The sequence below is a fragment of the Vicia villosa genome, unplaced genomic scaffold (genome assembly GCF_029867415.1).
Source record: "Vicia villosa cultivar HV-30 ecotype Madison, WI unplaced genomic scaffold, Vvil1.0 ctg.001045F_1_1, whole genome shotgun sequence".
Lineage (NCBI taxonomy): Eukaryota > Viridiplantae > Streptophyta > Magnoliopsida > Fabales > Fabaceae > Vicia > Vicia villosa.
In genome coordinates this window covers 146,048-167,312 of record NW_026705455.1, presented here as the reverse complement: position 1 = coordinate 167,312, position 21,265 = coordinate 146,048, and the positions used below count along the sequence as shown (strand labels likewise).

Here is a 21,265-nt window from a genome sequence, read left to right as displayed (position 1 = left end):
AAAAACACCTGAAAAAAATAAATTCTTTTTCTAAACTTAGCGATGTTAAATTCAAATTAAACATGTGATAATCTTTAAGAGATAATTTTATAATCCAAAAAATACAAAAAACCATTCTCAACTTATTTCTACTTTGACTTTTCTCTCCAATTAAAAATAATAAATAGAATAATCTGAATGATGTTTTAGCCACCCAACCATAAATTATATTTTAAACTATGACTTATATTTTGTATTTAATTGAGAAAAAAATATGAAACATGTCTGCTTCATGCTTATACCTCAATACAACTTGTTTCCATGGTGTACTCTCTCTTCTCCACACCTAATTATTACTATATACCTTTTCTGATTCTTTTTTCCAGCCAATTTCCACCTTCCATGATCAAACAAATATTAATTCTTCTTCCTTTTTTACAAAATTATTATTTCTCTCAATTCATTTCATATTTGTCTTGTCTTTTCTCTTTTGTTTGCTGGGTTCCCCATTGACCATGGCAACTCAAATTTCCATGGATGATAATAACCAAGGTGGTGCCAATATTCAAAATAGAGTTAATATCTCAATTCAAAAGGTACTATATATTCTTCTATTCTTTTTCTATTGTTTTTTAATCTTTTGAATAACTCTTGCAATTTATTTGTTTATTTATTTATATCATTGATCATGATAATAGATTGAGAATTTGTGTTTAAGTATATGTTGAGAATTTTCCCAGAATTTTTTTTGAAGTTTATAAGCAATTTTGAGTAAATATATTTTATAAAGACTTAAAAAAATTTTAGTGGTGATTTTCATTTCTCACCATATAAATTTTCTCTAGTCAATAGTGATATGATTCAATTGCTGATAAGAAAAATCATAAAATTTTGTGAAGATATTTAGTGATATAGTGCTTGTTTGTGACTATAGATGAATATGCACCATTTATGATTGTGAAAGCTTTTACAATTTTATTGAATTACAAATAATTGGTGACTTGTCTTATTCTGCCACACATAATAGAACAACTACTTCCATTACCTTTAAACTCAACTACTTTGCATATTCTTTTTGCATCAAAATGAGATCAATTGCATTAAATTCTCTGTAACACCGACATCTCTGAACTTTGTAATACTATTGACATCTCTGGAAAAAATTGTATCTGTATTAGTGTCGGAGTCTGAAATCAAAACAGACACTTGTGATTATGTTCAAATTTATAAGCACTTACGAGATTGTTTAACATTGCTCATGAAACAGTCTGATGACTTTATTTCATCTTCTGCTATAGAAAAGTGTAAACATAGTCACAATATAATTGATAAGCACTTAATTAAGTGATTTTTATTCTACTTTTTTCATTTTTGTTTATAGAGCATGGCATCATCTGAAATAACTGAGGAACTCACAAGTGGACAAAGAACAACTCAAAACCTTAGCATAGAGACACCAAAAAGAACTCAAGAAGAAGCAAAAGAAGATTTCTTGAGAATCAACATACCTCTAACTCCATCACCAAGAAGAGTGATATTTTCTCCTTGCGCAAGTCCCGGTTTCATTCCAAACAGTGATCCCCCTGATGCTTCTAGTTCTACAAACAGACCAACTCTTAAAAAATCTCTTATACCTAAACTCAGTTTCAAATTTAAGAACACAACTTCTGAGATTGAAAAAGCCGCTTTCCTTGCGCTCGAAGGTTCGTCCTCAGTATCGTCGAAAAAGCCTTTTCTTTCTAGGACGCTGTCTCGTATCAAATTGAAAGGGAGGAAAACATCTTCTTTGCCTGCATCGCCGGTTCCTCGTTCAAATCCTGCGTCAGTACATGGCGGAAAAGCTTATCCAGCAATGGCCAGTGTAAGTATCTTAGCAACATTAGCAACATGTTACATTGGACGTCTGTGTAAAACTATTTTTTCGCCTTTAGTAGGTAGTATAAACAAAATGTGGAACACTTGTTTGATTGTGTATACTTTATGCTTAGCCAATTTTACAGGAGAAAGATCCGCGGTTACCAATTCATCGTTCTCGATCTGTTCCTGCATTTACTGGAGAAGATACTTCTGTAGGTGGCAGGTTTCGAATTTTTCGGATGATACCACAATCGAATGAGAAAATTTCCACCGCAACATTTGCAGCATCTCCAACTGGTGAAAATGGTAATATTTATAGACTATAGTCTTAAATCGTAGTGACTTGAATTACGGACAAGACTAAAAAAAATTGTGTTCTGTCGCATGTTTGAGTTACTAATATCCGAACTTGTGCGTGTGAGTATTGTGGTTCAGTTGAAACTGAGGACGGAGGCGAAGATATTCCTGAAGAAGAAGCTGTTTGTAGAATTTGTATGGTTGAATTGGGAGAAGGTGCGGAGAATTTTAAATTGGAGTGCAGCTGCAAAGGCGAGCTTTCGTTAGCGCATAAAGAATGTGCGGTTAAATGGTTTGGAATTAAAGGTAATAGGACATGTGATGTGTGCAAGCAAGAAGTTCAGAACTTACCTGTCACTCTTTTAAGACTTCATAGCGCGAACTTGCAATCGAACAGAGGTCACTTAGACGAATCTTCTCATTACAGGCAAGTGAAAATCATTGCTGTGCTTTAATTTCATTGATAAACGTTTAGATAAGGGTTGCATCAACAAGGCACGAAAAACTTATGCTGAGGTTTTACAGGGTTTGGCAGGATGCTCCGATTCTTGTCATTGTCCACATGCTGGCCTACTTCTGTTTTCTTGAGCAGCTTCTTGTAAGTATATCTTTACAAATTATTACCAGTATTGACGTGTCAGTGTCAACTGTTCGTGTCTGATATTTGTGTTTGTGTTTGTGTTTGATAAACTCTAACTCAATATTTTTCTAGACAATATGAATTATCCATGTTATTGATGGACAGGTTTCGAGTATGGGATCCGGTGCTATTGCCATGTCGCTTCCGTTTTCTTGTATACTTGGCCTTCTTGCAAGCATGACAGCTACAACAATGGGTGAGACTTTTTCGATTCTCATTCATCGCAGTGACTTGAATTTGGATTGCTTATATTATATCACACACAATTCATATAATTCCTTCAAATTATTCTCAGTTAGGAGGAATCAAGTTTGGATTTATGGAACATCAAAATCCCAACAAAAGCTTAATCAAAACTAAGAAAATCTAGAGAAGAATGCAACCAATTGTACAAAATAGTGCACTTAGCTTTTCTATTGCCTATGGCATGCAAAATCCAAACAACAATTTTTATGTTCAGTATCTCATCATCCAAAACAGGAACTTCACCTTGAAATAACTTTGTTTTTACATTCCAAATTGACCAAACAGTTGCCAACCAAACAAGACAAATCTTATTCTTCTTGATATTCCCCAAAGCATGTGTGAATATAAAAAAGTGACTTATACCAGCAACTTGTTCCAAATTATTCAAACCCAACCACATATGAATATTACACCACACTTTTTGGCTAAACCTGCAATTAAATAGTAAATGCTCTAAGTCTTCATAGTTTTCAACACACAATGCATAAACCTTATCATCATTATTTTGGATAAGCCACCTCTTAACCAGTTGATCCTTTGATGGCAATCTATTAAGTATTACTCTCCAACCAAACACCTTTAGCTTTGACGGAATATTTGTCCCCCAAATCTTCTTCAATGCCTTTAACGTCTCATTTGGCACGATGTCTTCAAGGTCTCTATCCCGGATTAAATTGTAGCAACTTTTAACAGAAAAAACTCCATCTTGGTTATGTCTCCATTTGACTATATCCGTGACTGCGCCATTAGGTTTTACCGAAGATAAAAGCTAAATAAGTTCAAAAGTTATGACGGCTGCAAGTGGTTCACCTAGGAGATCGTCAGCAGCAACTTTAATATCCCAAGTCCAATCCCCCGACTATGAACATCCCATCTCCCAAAATTTTCCCTCTTGTTTCGAATCGAAGATAAATTGTAAAGAGCTGGAAAACGGTTTTTGAGAGGATAATCCTCTGCCCATCAGTTGTTCCAGAAGTAAATGTTCCTGCCTGAGCCAAGTTCGAACTCAATGTTACCTGCAAAATAATCAACTAAGTTAGTTTTCAACACACTTTCCGAAAGGATGTCCTTCCACCAAGCTGAAGCTTTTCTGTTTGACCTTGGATCACCGCTCATCATCATACTATGTTGCAAGTCACCATATCTAGCGCCCAAAATACGCCTCCATAAGATCCCATCTTCCTTCATTATTTGCCACTTCTATTTACACGACAAAGCTTTATTAAAGTAACCAATATGTCTTATTCCAAGACCACCCTCCTTTTTGGTTTGTAAATATTGTTCCAACTCACCCAACTAATGCATCGTTTCTCCTCATCATCACACCAGAGAATTCAGTAAGGTCATCCTTCCCCCAACTAATGATTTATAAAAAGACATTATATAGATTGGGATGCTTGAAAGTACTGAATTCAATAAGGTCATCCTTCCCCCAATAGACAATAACCAGGCTTTCCATGTTGATAGTTTTTTCTTGATGCTCTCCAAAATAGGATTTCATGTAATACATCTCCTCGAATTTTCTCCCACTGATACTGTAACACTCAGAAAATCTAGATTAATTATTTATATAATTAATTTGGCGTTATTATATGAGTCCTTGTGAAGTCGTGATGTTTTTTTTTTCAATAAGCAATTGATATAAGAACGCACTAGGGGTGCAACCCTTACAACAAGAAAACTACAAGGAATTAAAACAATCCATCGGGGATTTGTACCAATCGTAAAAGCTAGAAAGATACCCCGGATTGCAACTAGCTAACCAACACCAAGATAAATACATGATTTTGTAATACACCACTTCAAAACTATACTCCTCCTTTTCAAAAATCATCGCATTTCTCATGTACCAAAGACTCCACGTGGTAGCTATCCAAATGGAATTGATCTTCATTCTAGCATTAACATTAACAACCTTCTCTTGGATAAAACCAAAATCCAAAAAACCATCAATGGTAAGAGAAGGAATTTCCCCCAACCACATTAAAACCCGACACCATATCACCTTAGAGACGTTACAAGAGAAAAACAAATGATTCAAGCTTTCCGGATGAATCCTACAAAATTCACAGCAAGCATTAGTAGCATTGAAATCTACTCCTCTTCTAATTAGTGAGTCTTTTGTAGGTAACCTAGTTATCAATAACCTCCACCCAAAAATCTTGTATTTTAACAGAGCCGGCACTTTCCACAAAGCATTCAACGATTCTGTTGTATTGACCGGCCAAGCAACATCCTTATAATCCGCAAGCAAGGCTGACACGGAATTCACCGAGAAAACACCACTGTTATTCAATCTCCACGTGAACACGTCTTTTTCATCAAACACCGGCGCTGCTGTATACAACATACTGTTCATCTGCTGCCACTGACCGGAAACGGCAGCGCTGCCAGCCTGTAGAAGCCCCTCCAGCGCAGCCCCAAACAGCAACTTAATGTTCCACCCAGCCTCTCCATTTGCCCACAGTAACACATCTTTCACAGTACCTAGTTTATTAGTTGTCAACTCAAACAAATCCGGAAATTTAATCCTTAGAGTTTGGTCACCCAACCATAAACTGTACCAAAATAAAACATGGTTTCCCTCCTTTAAAATACTTTGTACACAAGAAGAAAAACCATCTTCATTAAAATCCACCTTCACATCATTAGATATTATGTCCCTCCACCAACTCGAATCTTTTGGCTTGCAAACATCTTCATACCTCGCTTGAACCTTAAGTTTAGTATTCTTGTATCTAAAATCCAAGAAGGCCTTCCAAATTGTCTTTTCCTCCCTTAGAAGCCTCCATTTTCACTTAAGAAGGAGCGCTTGATTTATCTCTCCGACATCTCTAACGCCTAGACCCCCCTTTTCCTTTGGCTTACACACCGTTTTCCATTTCACCCAATGAATACAACGTTTGTTAACATTCCCACTCCACAAGAAATTACTCAAAAGGCTTTTAATCTCTTTAAGTACCATTCCCGGAGCTTTATAAAAAGAGAGAGTAAAAGATGGAATTGCATTAAGGACCGCGTTGATGAGAATCACTCTCCCGCCTATGGACAAATTTCTACCCTTCCAAGACGTGAGCCTACTCTTAAGATTATTGATCACCCTCGTCCACATCCTCCTCCTTCTAGGCTTCTCCCCCACCGAAATACCAAGAAACAAGAAAGGAATTACTCCTTTCTTACAATCGAGAAAGGACGTAGCCGTATTCATAAAGACCTCATCAACATTCACACCGAATATATTACTCTTGGAAAAATTAATTTTCAAGCCCGACACCATTTCGAATCCTCTCAACACCACCTTTAAAGACCAAAGATTTTTTGTAGATGCTTCACCAAAGATAATAGTATCGTCCGCAAATTGTACAATATCAACATGATCCACATCCCCATAAGAGAAAGGTTTAAAATCATCCAAGTTAACCGCTTTCCTAACCAAGGCGGTTAATCCTTCCATAGCTAAGACAAAGAGAAACGGCGACAAAGGATCCCCTTGACGCAAACCCCTTTGAACTTTGAAGTCTTTCGTGGCACTCCCATTCACCAACACAGACAAATGACTATTAAACACGCATGCTTCCATCCACTTCAACCAAATATCTCCAAACCCCATCCTCTTCATAACAAATCTTAGTTAATTCCAAGAAACGGTATCATAAGCCTTTTCGAAATCAACCTTTAATAAGAAGCAACCCTTTCTCCTCCTCTTAGACCAATCAAGAATCTCATTCACCAATAAAATCCCATCCAACATGTTTCTACCCGGGACAAAAGCGGTTTGATTTATAGAAACCAAAGATCTGATCACCTTCTTGATCCTACCCGCCAACAACTTTGCAACGATTTTGTAAAGACTTCCAACCAAACATATGGGACGGTACTCACTCAAAACTTGCGGGTTCTTGGTTTTAGGAATTAAGGTAATGAAAGATGAAGTTATGGATTTGACAAGCGTACCTTTTGTTTGAAAGTCGGAACAAAATCTCACGATATCCTCCTTAAGAAGAGTCCAAAAACTCTTGAAAAATTCAAGCGTATAACCGTCCGGGCCCGGGCTCTTGTTACCATCACAAGACCATATCGCCTCCTTAATTTCCAACTCCGAAAACGGTCTCTCAATCTCCTCTTTATCCTCTTGAGATAGAAAAGAGAACCCAAGCTCCTTTGGTTCCGGCCTTTTACTTTTTTCCTCCTTGAAAAAATCTTTGAAATGATTGAAAACAAATTCTTTTACCTCCTTGACTTCCTCTAGTCTTTCCCCCTTTGATACAAGAGAGCACATCACATTCCGTTGCTTTCTAATCCTCAAAGAATTATGAAAAAAACGAGTATTTCTATCTCCTTCGGCTAGCCACATTTGCCTCGATTTTAATCGAAGCAATCCCTCCTTCTTTTTGAGATTAAACCAAGATTCTTCCGCCGCTTTTGCCCTCTTGCAAACAACCTCCTCCGGAGCTTTACCTGCAAAATGACCAAACTCGTTATCTAAAAACACCATCTCCTCACAAGCATTGTCGATCTTAAGATCAACCCATCCGTACACCTCTTTATTCCACCACACTAATCTCCTTTTCAAAGCCTTCAACTTTTCAGACAACACAAAATCGCCCCTCCCTTTAACAATAATCTTCCCCCATTCTTTCTCCACAAAATCATTGAACTCCTTATGCTTCAACCAAGAATTATTGAACTTAAAAGCTTTCGGCCCCCAATCCTTCCTATTTTCATTCAACCAAATCGGAGCATGATCGGATAAATCTCTCCCTCCAATATATTGACCCGTTATTTTCCACTTTTCCATGAAACAATCCGAAAGCAAGAACCTATCAATCCTACTCATAGATTTCCCATTATTTTTAAACCACGTAAATTTTCCTCCCATTGTCGGTGGATCCACAAGCTCCATATCCTCTATAAAATCCTTGAAACAATAGATTTATTTTTTGTAGCTCCTATTAGACATGCCAATTCTTTCCTCTTTATTGGAGATATTATTGAAATCCCCACCCACACACCACGAACCCGGAACATTTTTAAGTTTGAAATCAATTAACGACTTCCACAACCTTCTTCTAGAATTTAACTCACACGCCGCGTACACATTCACAAAATAGATCAAGCTCCCCTCCTTCTCAACACACAAACCCAAGAAACCCTCTCATCTAAAACTGAACCTCAAATTGAGAAAGTCTTTCCTCCACAAAATTGCGGTGCCTCCTGACGCTCCCACTGCATCCAACGTAGACCACTAAACATTTTCACCACCCCAAAACTCCTTAATAACACTTTCCTCCACCCCACTCATCTTTGTTTCTTGAATGAAGACAATGTCAGCCTCCTTTATTTGAATCAATTTGCCAACTCTCTTTCTCTTTATTCTACTGCACCCCCCTCTAATGTTATAAGAGACAATTATCATTGGTCAACAAATTCAATCCCCTTTCCCCTTCTGCTCCCTTGAGCAACCTTTCAATCTAATTCCTCTACCATCACCAAAGGATCAGACTCAGTCGAATCCTTCAAAATTCCCAGTCTATTCAGAGATTTCCACATCCCCTCCGCAACCCTCCCCATATTTCATTTAACTATCCTTGAATTGCAATTTCTAACATCACTACTATTCAGGCTAGACAGAGATTCACAGGAAATTAGTAAACCAGCTGATAGATTTTTAACAAATAAATCTTTGTTACCTGTGCTCGACGTTGACGGTTCCACAGGATAGAAAAAAATTCTCAACCTTCGATCCCAGATTAAAGACCTCCCTCACCTTCCTCCTACTAGCTTTTGAATTTTTCAACCTATTACATTGAGCATCAAAATTAACAGCGGTTCTGTCCTCCACCTTATCTTCAGCGTGCAAACTCTGAAAGTTGTCAACAACAACTTTCTTCAAACGCACACGGCTTCTCTGATATTTCAATTGCCCACCACACTCAGTATTAACCATATGCCTCATTGGACCACTTTTAATTAAAATAGTTGGCCCACCCTCAAAATTGTTTGCAACTGGGCCTTTCATAATAGTAGGCCCACACCCCAAACCGTTTCCAGCCTTTTTCTTTCCACTTCCTTCTATCACACCAGAGTTTATGAAAACTCCTGCTGGGCCCATAGACTTAGACACCTCACTATCAAAAGGTAATATATTTGCTGACTCTACTGTGCAGGCTACATGAGTTGACGTATTCTATGAAATACTATCTGAACACCTAAAGCTTACACCCTTTTGATCTACATACTCCTTTTCCATGCAATATCATTTAATGTTCTCACCTTTTCATGTACCTTCAACGCCTCCACTACCATGCGCACCTCTACTACTAGCCTGCTCCTCTAGTTCCTCAGACCCACCGTAACGATGCTCCTTCTCCCCTCCGTCTTCTTCCCTTTCATCCTTCTCCGACGAGTAACTGCTTCCTTCAAAAACACTTGATGAATAGTCATCATCAAGAAAGATCTCCTTCTCTTCCGTCGTAACCATAGCCTCTTCAATAACCATTATGTCAAGCCAAACGCCATCTAGACACACAGACACCTTGCTTCTTATAGGTTCCAACGACTTAGTAAACACCATGCATGATAGAACATCTAATCTTGCTGGTTTAGCTTCGAGAAAATCAGAAGAAGCTAATGAACCAATATCCGCTAAAAGTGCTTCTAAGAAACTTAAGTTCCTGACAAAACAAGGAATGCCATAAACCGATAGCCAGCAAGCTCTGGAGCATTCAACATCCTCCGGTTTCCACATTCTAACCTCCTTGAACCATTTGTTCGTCCAATCCTTCCCCTCCTCTAAAAGCACATTTAGATCACCTTCTACTGACTCCTCTAACAGACAAATATTGGGACCTAAGGGTGTTGCTTGAACAGTCAAAATACCTTCCTCCAACAGGCTCTTGTTAGCACCATGCGCTAACCCCGGTCTCAGAGTGATTCCCGCCATAACCTTCTCATACTTGGACTTCTCTGCCGAAGACGAGTTGTAGATAAACCCCGAGCAGCTTGTCTCCATGTTGACCTTATCATTTGGATTGTTACCTTTCACTATGTCCGCGAAAGTCTTCTTGGTAACATCCACGCCACACGCTGCAGTGGTCCTGAAATTCCCTCCTTTCCTACATTGAACCGATCAATATTACTCTTCCCTTCCAACACTTCTCCCCCTCTACTTGCGACCTTCCTTTTGAACCTTGAACTATTAGCGTTAATCTTTTTTACATCTAGTAGAATATTATTCAGCTTCACCTCCACCATTCTATCATTCTCAACGTTCACAATCCTCACAAAACCATATTTCTGCCCTCTCCAATCTTTCTTAGGAGGTATAACAATCTCATCGATCTCTCCTACACTCTTGAACTCGAAATACAGATCCCTAGCCCTCCAACCATTGCCAAAGTCAGAAAAGAAAAAAGTTGTTGTGTGTCCCGGATCTCTCCCACTGCTATTCTTCTAGATGTCCTAACGCCCTTGATTCAGACCTTCACCTTGTTTGCGATTAACCGTTTGCCAAACTCCATCTCGGTTTGGTTTTTGTTGCCCCATGGAAAAGCCCTAGCAGACTTCACCCAGTATACACATTTAATTTAATGATGAGATTGTTATATGTATTTTAGAATAATTAGAATAATTAGTTGGGACTATTTTAATTAGATAAGTAGAATAGTATTGGTGTTAGAAGTAATAAGGGCGAAATGGTAAAATCAAGAGGGTACTTAAGTGGAACAAAAAGAGAAAATAAGGAAAAGGGGTTTTCATTCGAACGTGAAAGAGAGGAGAGCTAAGGCATTGGAGAACTCTCAAAGTTTTACAAAACACGAAAAGGAATTAGAATCAATCTTCAATCTGAGGTAAACGGAGTCTATCCTAACTATTATAATTGACTTAAGTGATTGATAATTGTGGGATTGGTTTGGGGTTTTGAGGTTTGTTGAATAGATGGTGATGCGATGAGTTTTGATGAATTACATGTGTTAAGTTGCAATAGAATGATGGCTATAGTGTGACATATATGGAGTTGTGATTGTATGATGAAAACCTGAGTTTAGATGATAAATTAGGGTTTGTAATGTGAAGGAATCGCAGGAATTTAGACTGAATTATGCAGGAATCGCAGGAATCTTTTGTGTTGTTTATGATGATATGTGTATTATGAAGCATGTGATGATGAATATGATGAATGATGATGCATTGTTGACTAGTCGTAGTCGTATTGTGTGATTGTTACGCATGATGCATTCATAGCATTTGTCGGGCAAGTAGTCCAGTGAAGTTTTGCAGAATGATGATCCAGTGAAGTTGTAGGACAATTTGGTCTAGTGACGGTCATAATCCCATTGTGTGGATTAAGTGCAAATTGTGATGTGCTCTGGTTCTAACTTAGAATCGATCCTATGGTGGGGAGCTTTGGAGAGTAACGATGACTAAGTCATCAGTGACGTTTGGTACCACTTGCATGAGTCTAATGATGTTGCATTTCATTATTTGTGGCATTGTACAATATTTGATTTATATGATGTATGTGATTGACTTTTGAGTTGTGATGGTTGATGCGAATACTTGGAGACTGTGATTATACTGTGGATGTAATTGATGATGCCATGTTGTGTGGTTTTCATGCTATGACTACTATATCTATTACTTATGATTTTTATAATGATTGCAATTTACTCACCCTTTTTGCTTAGAAATGTTGCCTCGAAACATGGGTAACTTGCAGGTGATAAAGAATAGTGCATGAAGCTTAGGAGGTAGCTTTAGAATTCGCTTACTTGGTTTTTGATAAGTAGCATCTGGGTTGGGATCGATTGATTTGAGAATGGTGATTATTCCTTGTTATTTTTGAGAATTTTGTATTACCTTTATAATCATGTAGACTTAACATGAAGTATGTTGATTTTGTTGATGTTGAAATACCCTTCGTGGTGTTTGTTATTTATGATGAAGATGTTTGAATTATTTATTTCGCTGCGAAGCTTTGAAGTAATCTATTTGATGATACTAAAGAAGTTATTCTGATTTAAATGTTTTTGCAACTCGTGTTACTGAGCAGGGCTATTTGTTAAATGAGGTTATTATGAAGATGTGATACCCTTGTGGATGTTTGTTTTGTTTTTCGTTTAAATTATATGCGAAATTTTATGTGGGGTAGAAGGGTGTTACAGGTACACCTAGAAATTTAAAAGGGATGACATTGTTACAACAGCATAAAAATTATGAAGCACACTATAAAATCCTCAGATTTTGAAAAAATTGACCTTTGGTCCAAACACAAGTTCAAACCCTCTAAATATGACCTTAATGCTCCACAAATTCTTCCAACAACCATTCCCTACCACCATAGTGCCATCTGCAAATTGAAGTAAACTAGCTTCTGTATCTTCGTTCACCTTGTAACCTTCAAAATTACCACTTTCTACCACCTTTCTGACCAATCCTGCCCACCCTTCCGCTATCAATGTAAATAAAAAAGGTGACAATGGGTCACCTTGTCTTAAACCCCTTTCAACCAAGAAATTTTTTGTTGGAGACCCGTTAACCAAGATTGACATGGAACTGTTGAAAATGCAAGCTTCAATCCAACTGCACCACATGTTTCCAAATCCAAATTTATGTAGCATACACTTCAAGAATTTCCAATTAACACAATCATATATTTGTTGGAAATCCGCCTTGAAAATAAAACATTCCCTCTTCTCCTTTGTAACATGATCGATAATTTCGTTAATAGCTAATACCCCATCCAGAATTTGTTTTCCCGATACTAATGCGAATTGTGTTGAAGATATTATTCCTTCCAAGACTTTTTTCAATCCGTTGGCAAGAATCTTTGAAAGGATTTTGTAAAGACACCCTACTAAGAAAATTGGTCGATATTCATTCAATCCTTGTGAGTTATGATTCTTTCGAATTAAAGCAATGAAAAACATTGTTATTGCTTTCGAAAGACTAGATGTGTTGTAAAACTCCTTAACAAAACTTGCCAATATCTTTTTCTAAAATTGAATAACATTCTTTCAAAAACTTGAAATTGATTCTATCGGGCCCAGGACTTTTGTCCCCGTATGAATCCTACACTGCTCTTCTGATTTCCTCGTTTGTGAACTCTGATTCCAAAGATAAACTCTCTTCCTCCATTATTTGATTAAACTTCATACAATCTAATCCCGATCTTTCTTTATGTGTTTCCTTAAACATTCCTTCGAAGACTTTAAGTATTTCACTTTCGATGCCCTCCACATCTTCAATTATATTCCCCTCGCTAGTTTGCACCAACAAAATGAAATTCTCTCTCCTCGTTCCCTTAATCACTGAATGAAAGTACTTGGTGTTTAAGTCCCTGTCATTTAACCATTTATATATTGACTTTTGTCTCAAAAGGTTTTCTTTAAGGTGAAGGTGTTTCCAAATGTCATAGCTGTTAAGTGCCAAATTGTAGTTATTTTGTGTATGTAAATAGTGGCACTTATCAATGCTTTTTGTTAATATCGTTTGAATAATCCCCCGTTTTTGTGTAATTACGTTTACTTTACGAACACTTGTATTTTCATATACTTTTATACCGTTTGATATTTTTGTTGTATTTTTGTAGGTATTCTTGCGTTTTCGGAGCCTTGAGGAATAAAGTGTCGAAGACACGGCTGCGAGAGCAAAGAGGAAATAATTCTGCTGTTCTGGTGCAGGGCGCTTCGCGCGCTGCAGGGCGCGTCGCGCCCTCTTTGAGTTTGAAGAACTTAGTCTGGCAGAAGATTGGGCGCGTCGCGCGGGTTTTAGGGCGCTTCGCGCGTTAGGGCGGTTTGGTACATAAGTGAGATGGCGCGTCGCGCGCTGCATCCGGCGCGTCGCGCGCTGTGCGTTTTTCAGTTTGTATAAATAGCTTAGAACAAATTTTTCTAGGTTTTTATCACCTCTTCTTGACAAGTTGAGCTCTGATCCTTTTTTGGTAGTTTAGAGGCTTAGGAAACACCATTGGGTGCGACGTCATGTGGATTGATCATGGATCTGACTCGATTTCATTGTACCGGTGAGATCTTTTCGGTTTATCTTCTCTCTTCCCTTTGTTTCATTCCAATGGTGGGTGTTGTATGTATGTTTCTACTCTTATTGTATGTATATTTGTGGATCTTGGGATCGTTTATATATTTGCTTTACAAATCATCATTGTTGTTGTTCTTGATCTTTTTGCTTAAATGCTCTGGATTTGTGTTGTTGCAGACATGGACACCATAGATCTTGATTAGGAATGATAACTGTTAGTTTCTGGGTTGCAGACATGGATTCAGGACTAACAATCGTAGTGGGTATCGAGTTTAATGCCTCTGTGTTGTTTGTGTCGGTGGAGAAATCGCTGATGTGAATAGTATGGTTGAGCTTTCGTCGGTGTTGCAGACATGGGCACCGATGTGGCATCTCGGGTGATGCCCGGTGATGTTGATGCGTCTTGTGAGTGTCGAGCGATAGATCTTCAGATTTAAGTATTCGACGGGTAGAACGAAATGCAATTCCATAACTATTTCTCTTAGGCTATTGAGATTGTTTATCTGCTTTTATTTACTTTTCCCGCATTTACTTTTCCGCACCCAAATCATGAAACTTAGAACGCGAGATAGTCGAACGGCAGTTCTTCTCACCAATCTCTGTGGACACGATAAATCCCGGATGAATACTTCCAAATCTTTTGTTGCTTGCCGCTTTACTGCTTCAACAAAATGGCGCCGTTGCCGGGGATTGGTTGAGATTAATCGCATTGCGATGGTTTTATGTTTTAAGTTTCGTATAGTTTTGATTAAGTGTTTGGGCAGGTCATTTTCTTTAGGTTGCGTTTGAGGCGAAAGCATTGGCGTACCGCGAGGAAGTTTCTTACCATTCGCGAAACAATAAAGGCGTCGAGCTAACGACGTTAAACGAGCGCTTGTTGGGAGGCACCCCAACGGTTTTATTTTCCTGTTTTTATGTAATTGAGTTGTGTAGGTGTTAAGTGGTGGCTCACTGGAAAATCTGACTTTTTAGACTGGTCTGGTTTTTCTGGTGTAGCGCGCGTCGCGCGCTAATGGGTGCGTCGCGCGCTGGGCAGCTTTTGGCCAGTGACCTCTTTTTAACGGGTCACTCGGCTCGCCTTTTTCCCACTTACACCAAGGCTTTATAGTATAGTATTTTATCGATTTATTTTTAATTCTTTTGTTTGTGTTTAGACTCAAATTTTGGCCCGATTACTTGGAGTCGCATTTGGTAATTCTTTGATTTTGATTGATTCAACATGTCGGTTGTGCGGTAATGATTGTTCAAATTTGTCCGTTGCAAGGTACTCGTTTATCGCTTTCTATAGCATAGCATGTTTATGAGACTTTTCATTTGTACAAATTTCATATTACTCATTCTTTTTGCATAACTTGCTCATGACTTGAATCACAATTAGTTTTTCCCTTTTTACCATAAATGTGAGGTGGCTTTCCATTGTATATATATGCGAGAGACCGACATTTCTTGTTTTAACTGGATATTATTATGTTTAATCTTTCGTCTGTATTGATTTTGTGAATGCACGAAAGTGATCAAGGCACTTGTTTGATTTTGAGCACAACTACCATAAGCCAAATGTCATTTTACCTTGTGAGTGTGTGACCATTAGTAACCCCTTTTGAGCCTTTTTGTCAATCTCCATACTGTTTTTGCTTAATGCTTGTCTATGAGCGTTTGGTTTTCATATGTGTATGGATGTTTGATTCTTTGTTTTCTTGAACCCGCACCTATGATGTTTAGATGGATTTTTACCTTGCCTTAGAAAGTAGGGAGTATTCACTTTATGTTATGGTTGAATTCAAGTTGGGGAGAATGTGTTTTCCTCTTTATGATGTGATTGATATGAGGTAGTGAAAAGAAAGAAAAAAAAAAGTGAGAAAGAAAGAAAAGAAAAAGAAAGAAAAAAGAGAAAAGTTTGAAAAAGAAAAGAACAAAAAGAGTTTTGAATAAGAGTGTGCTAATAAGTTTTGTGTTTGGTGTGAAATTTGTGATGAAGAAGAGAGTTTGATTGAAATTATATTGTTTGAAACTTTGTGGAAGTAATTACTCCCTTAGATTTAGGCAAGTTTTTGTTTCGATTAGCTTTAGGACTTATCACTTGTTTGTTAACCGAGCCACATTACAACCTTGAAAGCCCTTGTGATTCGTGTCGTTGCATTTTCAATACTATTTTTAGATGAACGCATAATTTTGTCTATTGTTTGCAAGATTGTTGGATGAGTGTTCAAAGTCCTCACCTTTCGGTGTTTTTCATCTACCGATGAGTTTTTGCTAGGCGTGATTCATTATTGAGTTTGTTTTGTTTTAGGATGTTTTGTATGAATTTTTGTACTTAGGATTCGTTTCGTTTTCATGTTGTCGTTGTAGGATAGTGGTAAGTATTTACTTTGTTTGTGCGTTTTTGTTTGAACCGTACAATTGTTTTGTTTTTCCAAATCTTGTCGATTCTTGATTCTTTGGATTTTTACTTTTGCGATTTGAGTGTTTGGCCCTGTTTGAGGACAAACAGATTCTAGTTGGGGAGAGTTGTTAAGTGCCAAATTGTAGTTATTTTGTGTATGTAAATAGTGGCACTTATCAATGCTTTTTGTTAATATCGTTTGAATAATCCCCCGTTTTTGTGTAATTACTTTTACTTTACGAATACTTGTATTTTCATATACTTTTATACCGTTTGATATTTTTGTTGTATTTTTGTAGGTATTCTTGCGTTTTCGGAGCCTTGAGGAATAAAGTGTCGAAGACACGGCTGCGAGAGCAAAGAGGAAATAATTCTGCTGTTCTGGTGCAGGGCGCGTCGCGCCCTCTTTGAGTTTGAAGAACTTAGTCTGGCAGAAGATTGGGCGCGTCGCGCGGGTTTTAGGGCGCTTCGCGCGTTAGGGCGGTTTGGTACATAAGTGAGATGGCGCGTCGCGCGCTGCATCCGGCGCGTCGCGCGCTGTGCGTTTTTCAGTTTGTATAAATAGATTAGAACAGATTTTTCTAGGTTTTTATCACCTCTTCTTGACAAGTTGAGCTCTGATCCTTTTTTGGTAGTTTAGAGGCTTAGGAAACACCATTGGGTGCGACGTCATGTGGATTGATCATGGATCTGACTCGATTTCATTGTACCGGTGAGATCTTTTCGGTTTATCTTCTCTCTTCCCTTTGTTTCATTCCAATGGTGGGTGTTGTATGTATGTTTCTACTCTTATTGTATGTATATTTTTGGATCTTGGGATCGTTTATATATTCGCTTTACAAATCATCATTGTTGTTGTTCTTGATCTTTTTGCTTAAATGCTCTGGATTTGTGTTGTTGCAGACATGGACACCATAGATCTTGATTAGGAATGATAACTGTTAGTTTCTGGGTTGCAGACATGGATTCAGGACTAACAATCGTAGTGGGTATCGAGTTTAATGCCTCTGTGTTGTTTGTGTCGGTGGAGAAATCGCTGATGTGAATAGTATGGTTGAGCTTTCGTCGGTGTTGCAGACATGGGCACCGATGTGGCATCTCGGGTGATGCCCGGTGATGTTGATGCGTCTTGTGAGTGTCGAGCGATAGATCTTCAGATTTAAGTATTCGACGGGTAGAACGAAATGCAATTCCATAACTATTTCTCTTAGGCTATTGAGATTGTTTATCTGCTTTTATTTACTTTTCCCGCATTTACTTTTCCGCACCCAAATCATGAAACTTAGAACGCGAGATAGTCGAACGGCAGTTCTTCTCACCAATCTCTGTGGACACGATAAATCCCGGATGAATACTTCCAAATCTTTTGTTGCTTGCCGCTTTACTGCTTCAACAATAGCTAGCTTTCATTCTCGAGTATGTCATCCTCTGCCTATCTATATTATCATCATCAATTGCAACTTTATCGCAGTTGTTCAGTTTTACAATGGCTTCCTTCACCTACATGTCCACCCATCCAAAACACTCTTTGTTCCACACTCTTAACTTGTTTCTTAACACTTAGAATTTTTCCTTCATCACATGTGCTTGTTTTCCATACACCTCAATTGAAGACCAAACCTCTTCCACAAATTTTTTGAAGTCTTTGTTCTCAAACCAACAGCTATTAACTATAAATTATTTAGGGTCCCAATTTGTATCATTTGCTTTTAACCACACTGACAAATGATCTGAGATATATTTTCCCCAATAATCTGACCCAGAATATTCCACCCATCCATCAAAGATTCAGACAGAAGAAATCTATCTAATCTACTCCTAGCACATCCCTATTTATTCTACCTCGTAAATCTATCACCTATTGAAGGTAGATCCACCTATTCCATAAACTCAATAAATTCATTAAATTCATTCATTTTCAATCCCTTATTCACTCCATTCCGCCTAACTCTTTCGATCTTATCTCTAACTGTGTTGAAGTTACCTTCTATACACCACCAACTAGGGCCAAACTTATTCCTGATCATTGAGTTATATACCAGAATTATTGGGCCACCATGGGATCGATAGGAAAAGTCCTACTCTATCCTTTTACATGATACTCCCACATATTTGAATAATGTCACAAATATCTGATAGTTTTAATTAAAATTTGGTATGTGTTGTTATTGGATTATTCAAATATTTGGTGTTTAGTTATGATTTACCGAAAAAATTCAAAAATTCATAATATGGGATATTTCTCCTAGACTTAAAAATTTGATAATGATATTTTTGTATGGTAGTGAACTCGTCATATGGGTTTACACTTCTTACCAAATAATTTGGAGGCTCTGTGATATTTTAAAATCATGTCTTTAATAGATTAAAAAAAATCATATTAAGAGAGAGAGAGAGAGAGAGAGAGAGAGAGAGAGAGAGAGAGAGAGAGAGAGAGAGAGAGAGAGAGAGAGAGAGAGAGAGAGAGAGAGAGAGAGAGAGAGAGAGAGAGAGAGAGAGAGAGAGAGAGAGAGAGAGAGAGTAAGAGAGAGAGAGAGAGAAATAATATAGAAATATTATGTAAAAAATTGACTATTTGAAGTTTAGTTTTTCGTATTTTTCTACTCTTACGATCTTCGGTTTATAGAAAAGTTCATACTATTTAATGAAAGGAAATAATTTTTTGATCAATTTCGAAAATGTTAATTAATAACAAGTGTTTTATTTAATAAACAACCAACAATGTGAAATACAAAATTTTAAGGTCTCACAACTATGTCAAATTTATTAATGTATCGATTCACAATGGTAGAAAAATATAAATATTTTTAAATTTACATTTAATTTTTTTTCGTACATCTATAAAACCCTTAAAATTAAAGACATTATACTAAGAATTCGATTGCACTTGAACGAGACAAAGTATACTTACTCATATGTTATCGATATAGTAAATTGAAAATCAAAATTAATGGAAAAACTTGTAAATTTTATGCTAAAATAAGTTTAATTTTTTAAAATCTAATAATTTAATTTATTATCTATTTAATAATAATTTAAATAAAAAATAATAAATATACTAAAATTTAGAATATTATTAAAAAATTAAATTAAACAATACAACTTTAAAAAATTTAATTTTAAGGGGTTATATGTGGTCCGCCCAAACTAATAAAATGTCAAAATAAAATAAAATTAAGCAATACAATTTAAAAAAATTCCTATTATATAATAATAATGAAAAAAATTTGATTAAGTTAATTGCAAGTTTGCAATAATAAATGTCAAAATCGATTCCAAGTGGAAGGTTCTTACTAAAATGGAAAAAAATACATAAAATGTAAGAAACAGGGAATCGAACCTACTCAATGCTACTAAGAAAACATTTCCATTATTAATCGACTACTCAAGATCATGTGATAAGGAAATGAAATGAGTTTTATATATTAATTAGTTTTATATTCATATTAAGCCTAACTATCAAATTTGAGGCTCTTAAATTTGGAGATCCTCTGTGGTAGCTCTCCCCGCACATCCACAGGATTGGTCTTGGGTTTACCAAACCCGTGAAGTTATCAGAAATAAGTGTTATCATTTACAGTCGCTGATGATTAGTCCCACAAGGTGGAGGTAGTGAAAGAGGTGGTAGGTCATTAGAAAGTCCTCTATCATGCAAAGGTCTGGTATCATCTGCACGCTTAACATGTGAGATAATGTGAGAGTGTGATACAATAAAGTATCACTATAAATAATCATTTAGACAGTCTAGAAAAAGACACCTACACAACATTTTCTCTAATAACACGGACATTGTTCTCAATGTTAGACCTATACCATCTATAAATGCCCAAAGATGGTACAACAGATAATGATATAGAAATTCCCTGAACATAGCCAAACTGACACAGACAATGATTAGAAAGATTAGAAAGATGGTAAATATGTAGTAACAACATTCCCATCGTAGATAACAAAGAAAAAATGAAATCTCATTGAACTTCCTATGCACTCTATGGTCTACATAGGGTGTCCATACGACATCATCCGAATTTAGAGCATCGATTCTCCGCTTATACTCAAGATAGAGTTTTGTTGGAGTATTAATACAAAAAGGAACATTAGTATGTTAATTATTTTGTATGTTGTAGATTTTTTTGATTTTGGTCATTATTAAAAAGTGTTGGACAAAATCATTAAAGTTATCAGATTTTTGGTGGATTAATTTTGACTAGCATAATTGTGCAACTGAAGTAAAACAATAATTTTTTTAATATTGGTTAACTTTGGAATATCATAGAGACAACTACCTTGTACTACGTATGTCACATTCATACTCACCATTTTGAAACGTATCTCCAGTTTTGGGTTTGAACTTTGTGGATCTTGGAGGAATTTGTTCGATTTCATGTGCAATATGATATCCTTGGGTGAGAGTTATAGTGAGCATTATTATTGTAGGTTGACATGGTCTACTCCACCATCATGGCTTCCAACTACCTAATAATAAATTGAGAAACTGATCATCTCAAATTCAATGTTGATAGTCAGTAAACATAATGTTGAATTGAAGGAATAAGTCATATCCACTGTTATAGTGTATAGATATTTTTGGGGACTCCATGAGAAAGTTTTAGGAAACCTCCATTTTACATGGACCCGGTGAAGGGGGCATCGTCGTGGAGATTAAAGGAAATGTTGAAAACTTGACAAGTGGATATAATGTTCACTACTACGACAAAAAAATGTTTTTACTTCAGTTGAAAAATAGATTTTACTTTAATGGGAGTTCTAAGATAACGAATAATATTAAGAAAAGTGTGCTACTTTTTTTCTCGGGCCACTTACCA

The 21,265-nt window shown here is 36.8% G+C and overlaps 1 protein-coding gene across 5 annotated transcripts; it reads left to right on the top strand.

Moving 5' to 3' along the window:
* Positions 1-237: 237 nt before the first annotated feature.
* On the top strand, positions 238-14,156 carry LOC131632871 (uncharacterized). Of its 5 annotated transcripts, none has more exons than XM_058903593.1 (7): positions 240-575; positions 1,361-1,840; positions 1,968-2,142; positions 2,272-2,560; positions 2,659-2,731; positions 2,879-2,969; positions 13,611-14,156. In XM_058903593.1, exons 1-7 carry the CDS (start codon positions 495-497, stop codon positions 13,634-13,636), a joined length of 1,215 nt encoding a protein of 404 aa, XP_058759576.1. In that variant the 5' UTR covers positions 240-494; the 3' UTR covers positions 13,637-14,156. The 5 variants fall into 5 exon arrangements, with proteins under 5 accessions (XP_058759573.1, XP_058759576.1, XP_058759574.1 ...); XM_058903591.1 differs by lacking the exon at positions 13,611-14,156 and adding an exon at positions 3,069-13,558; XM_058903592.1 differs by lacking the exon at positions 13,611-14,156 and adding an exon at positions 11,707-13,553.
* Positions 14,157-21,265: the final 7,109 nt, after the last annotated feature.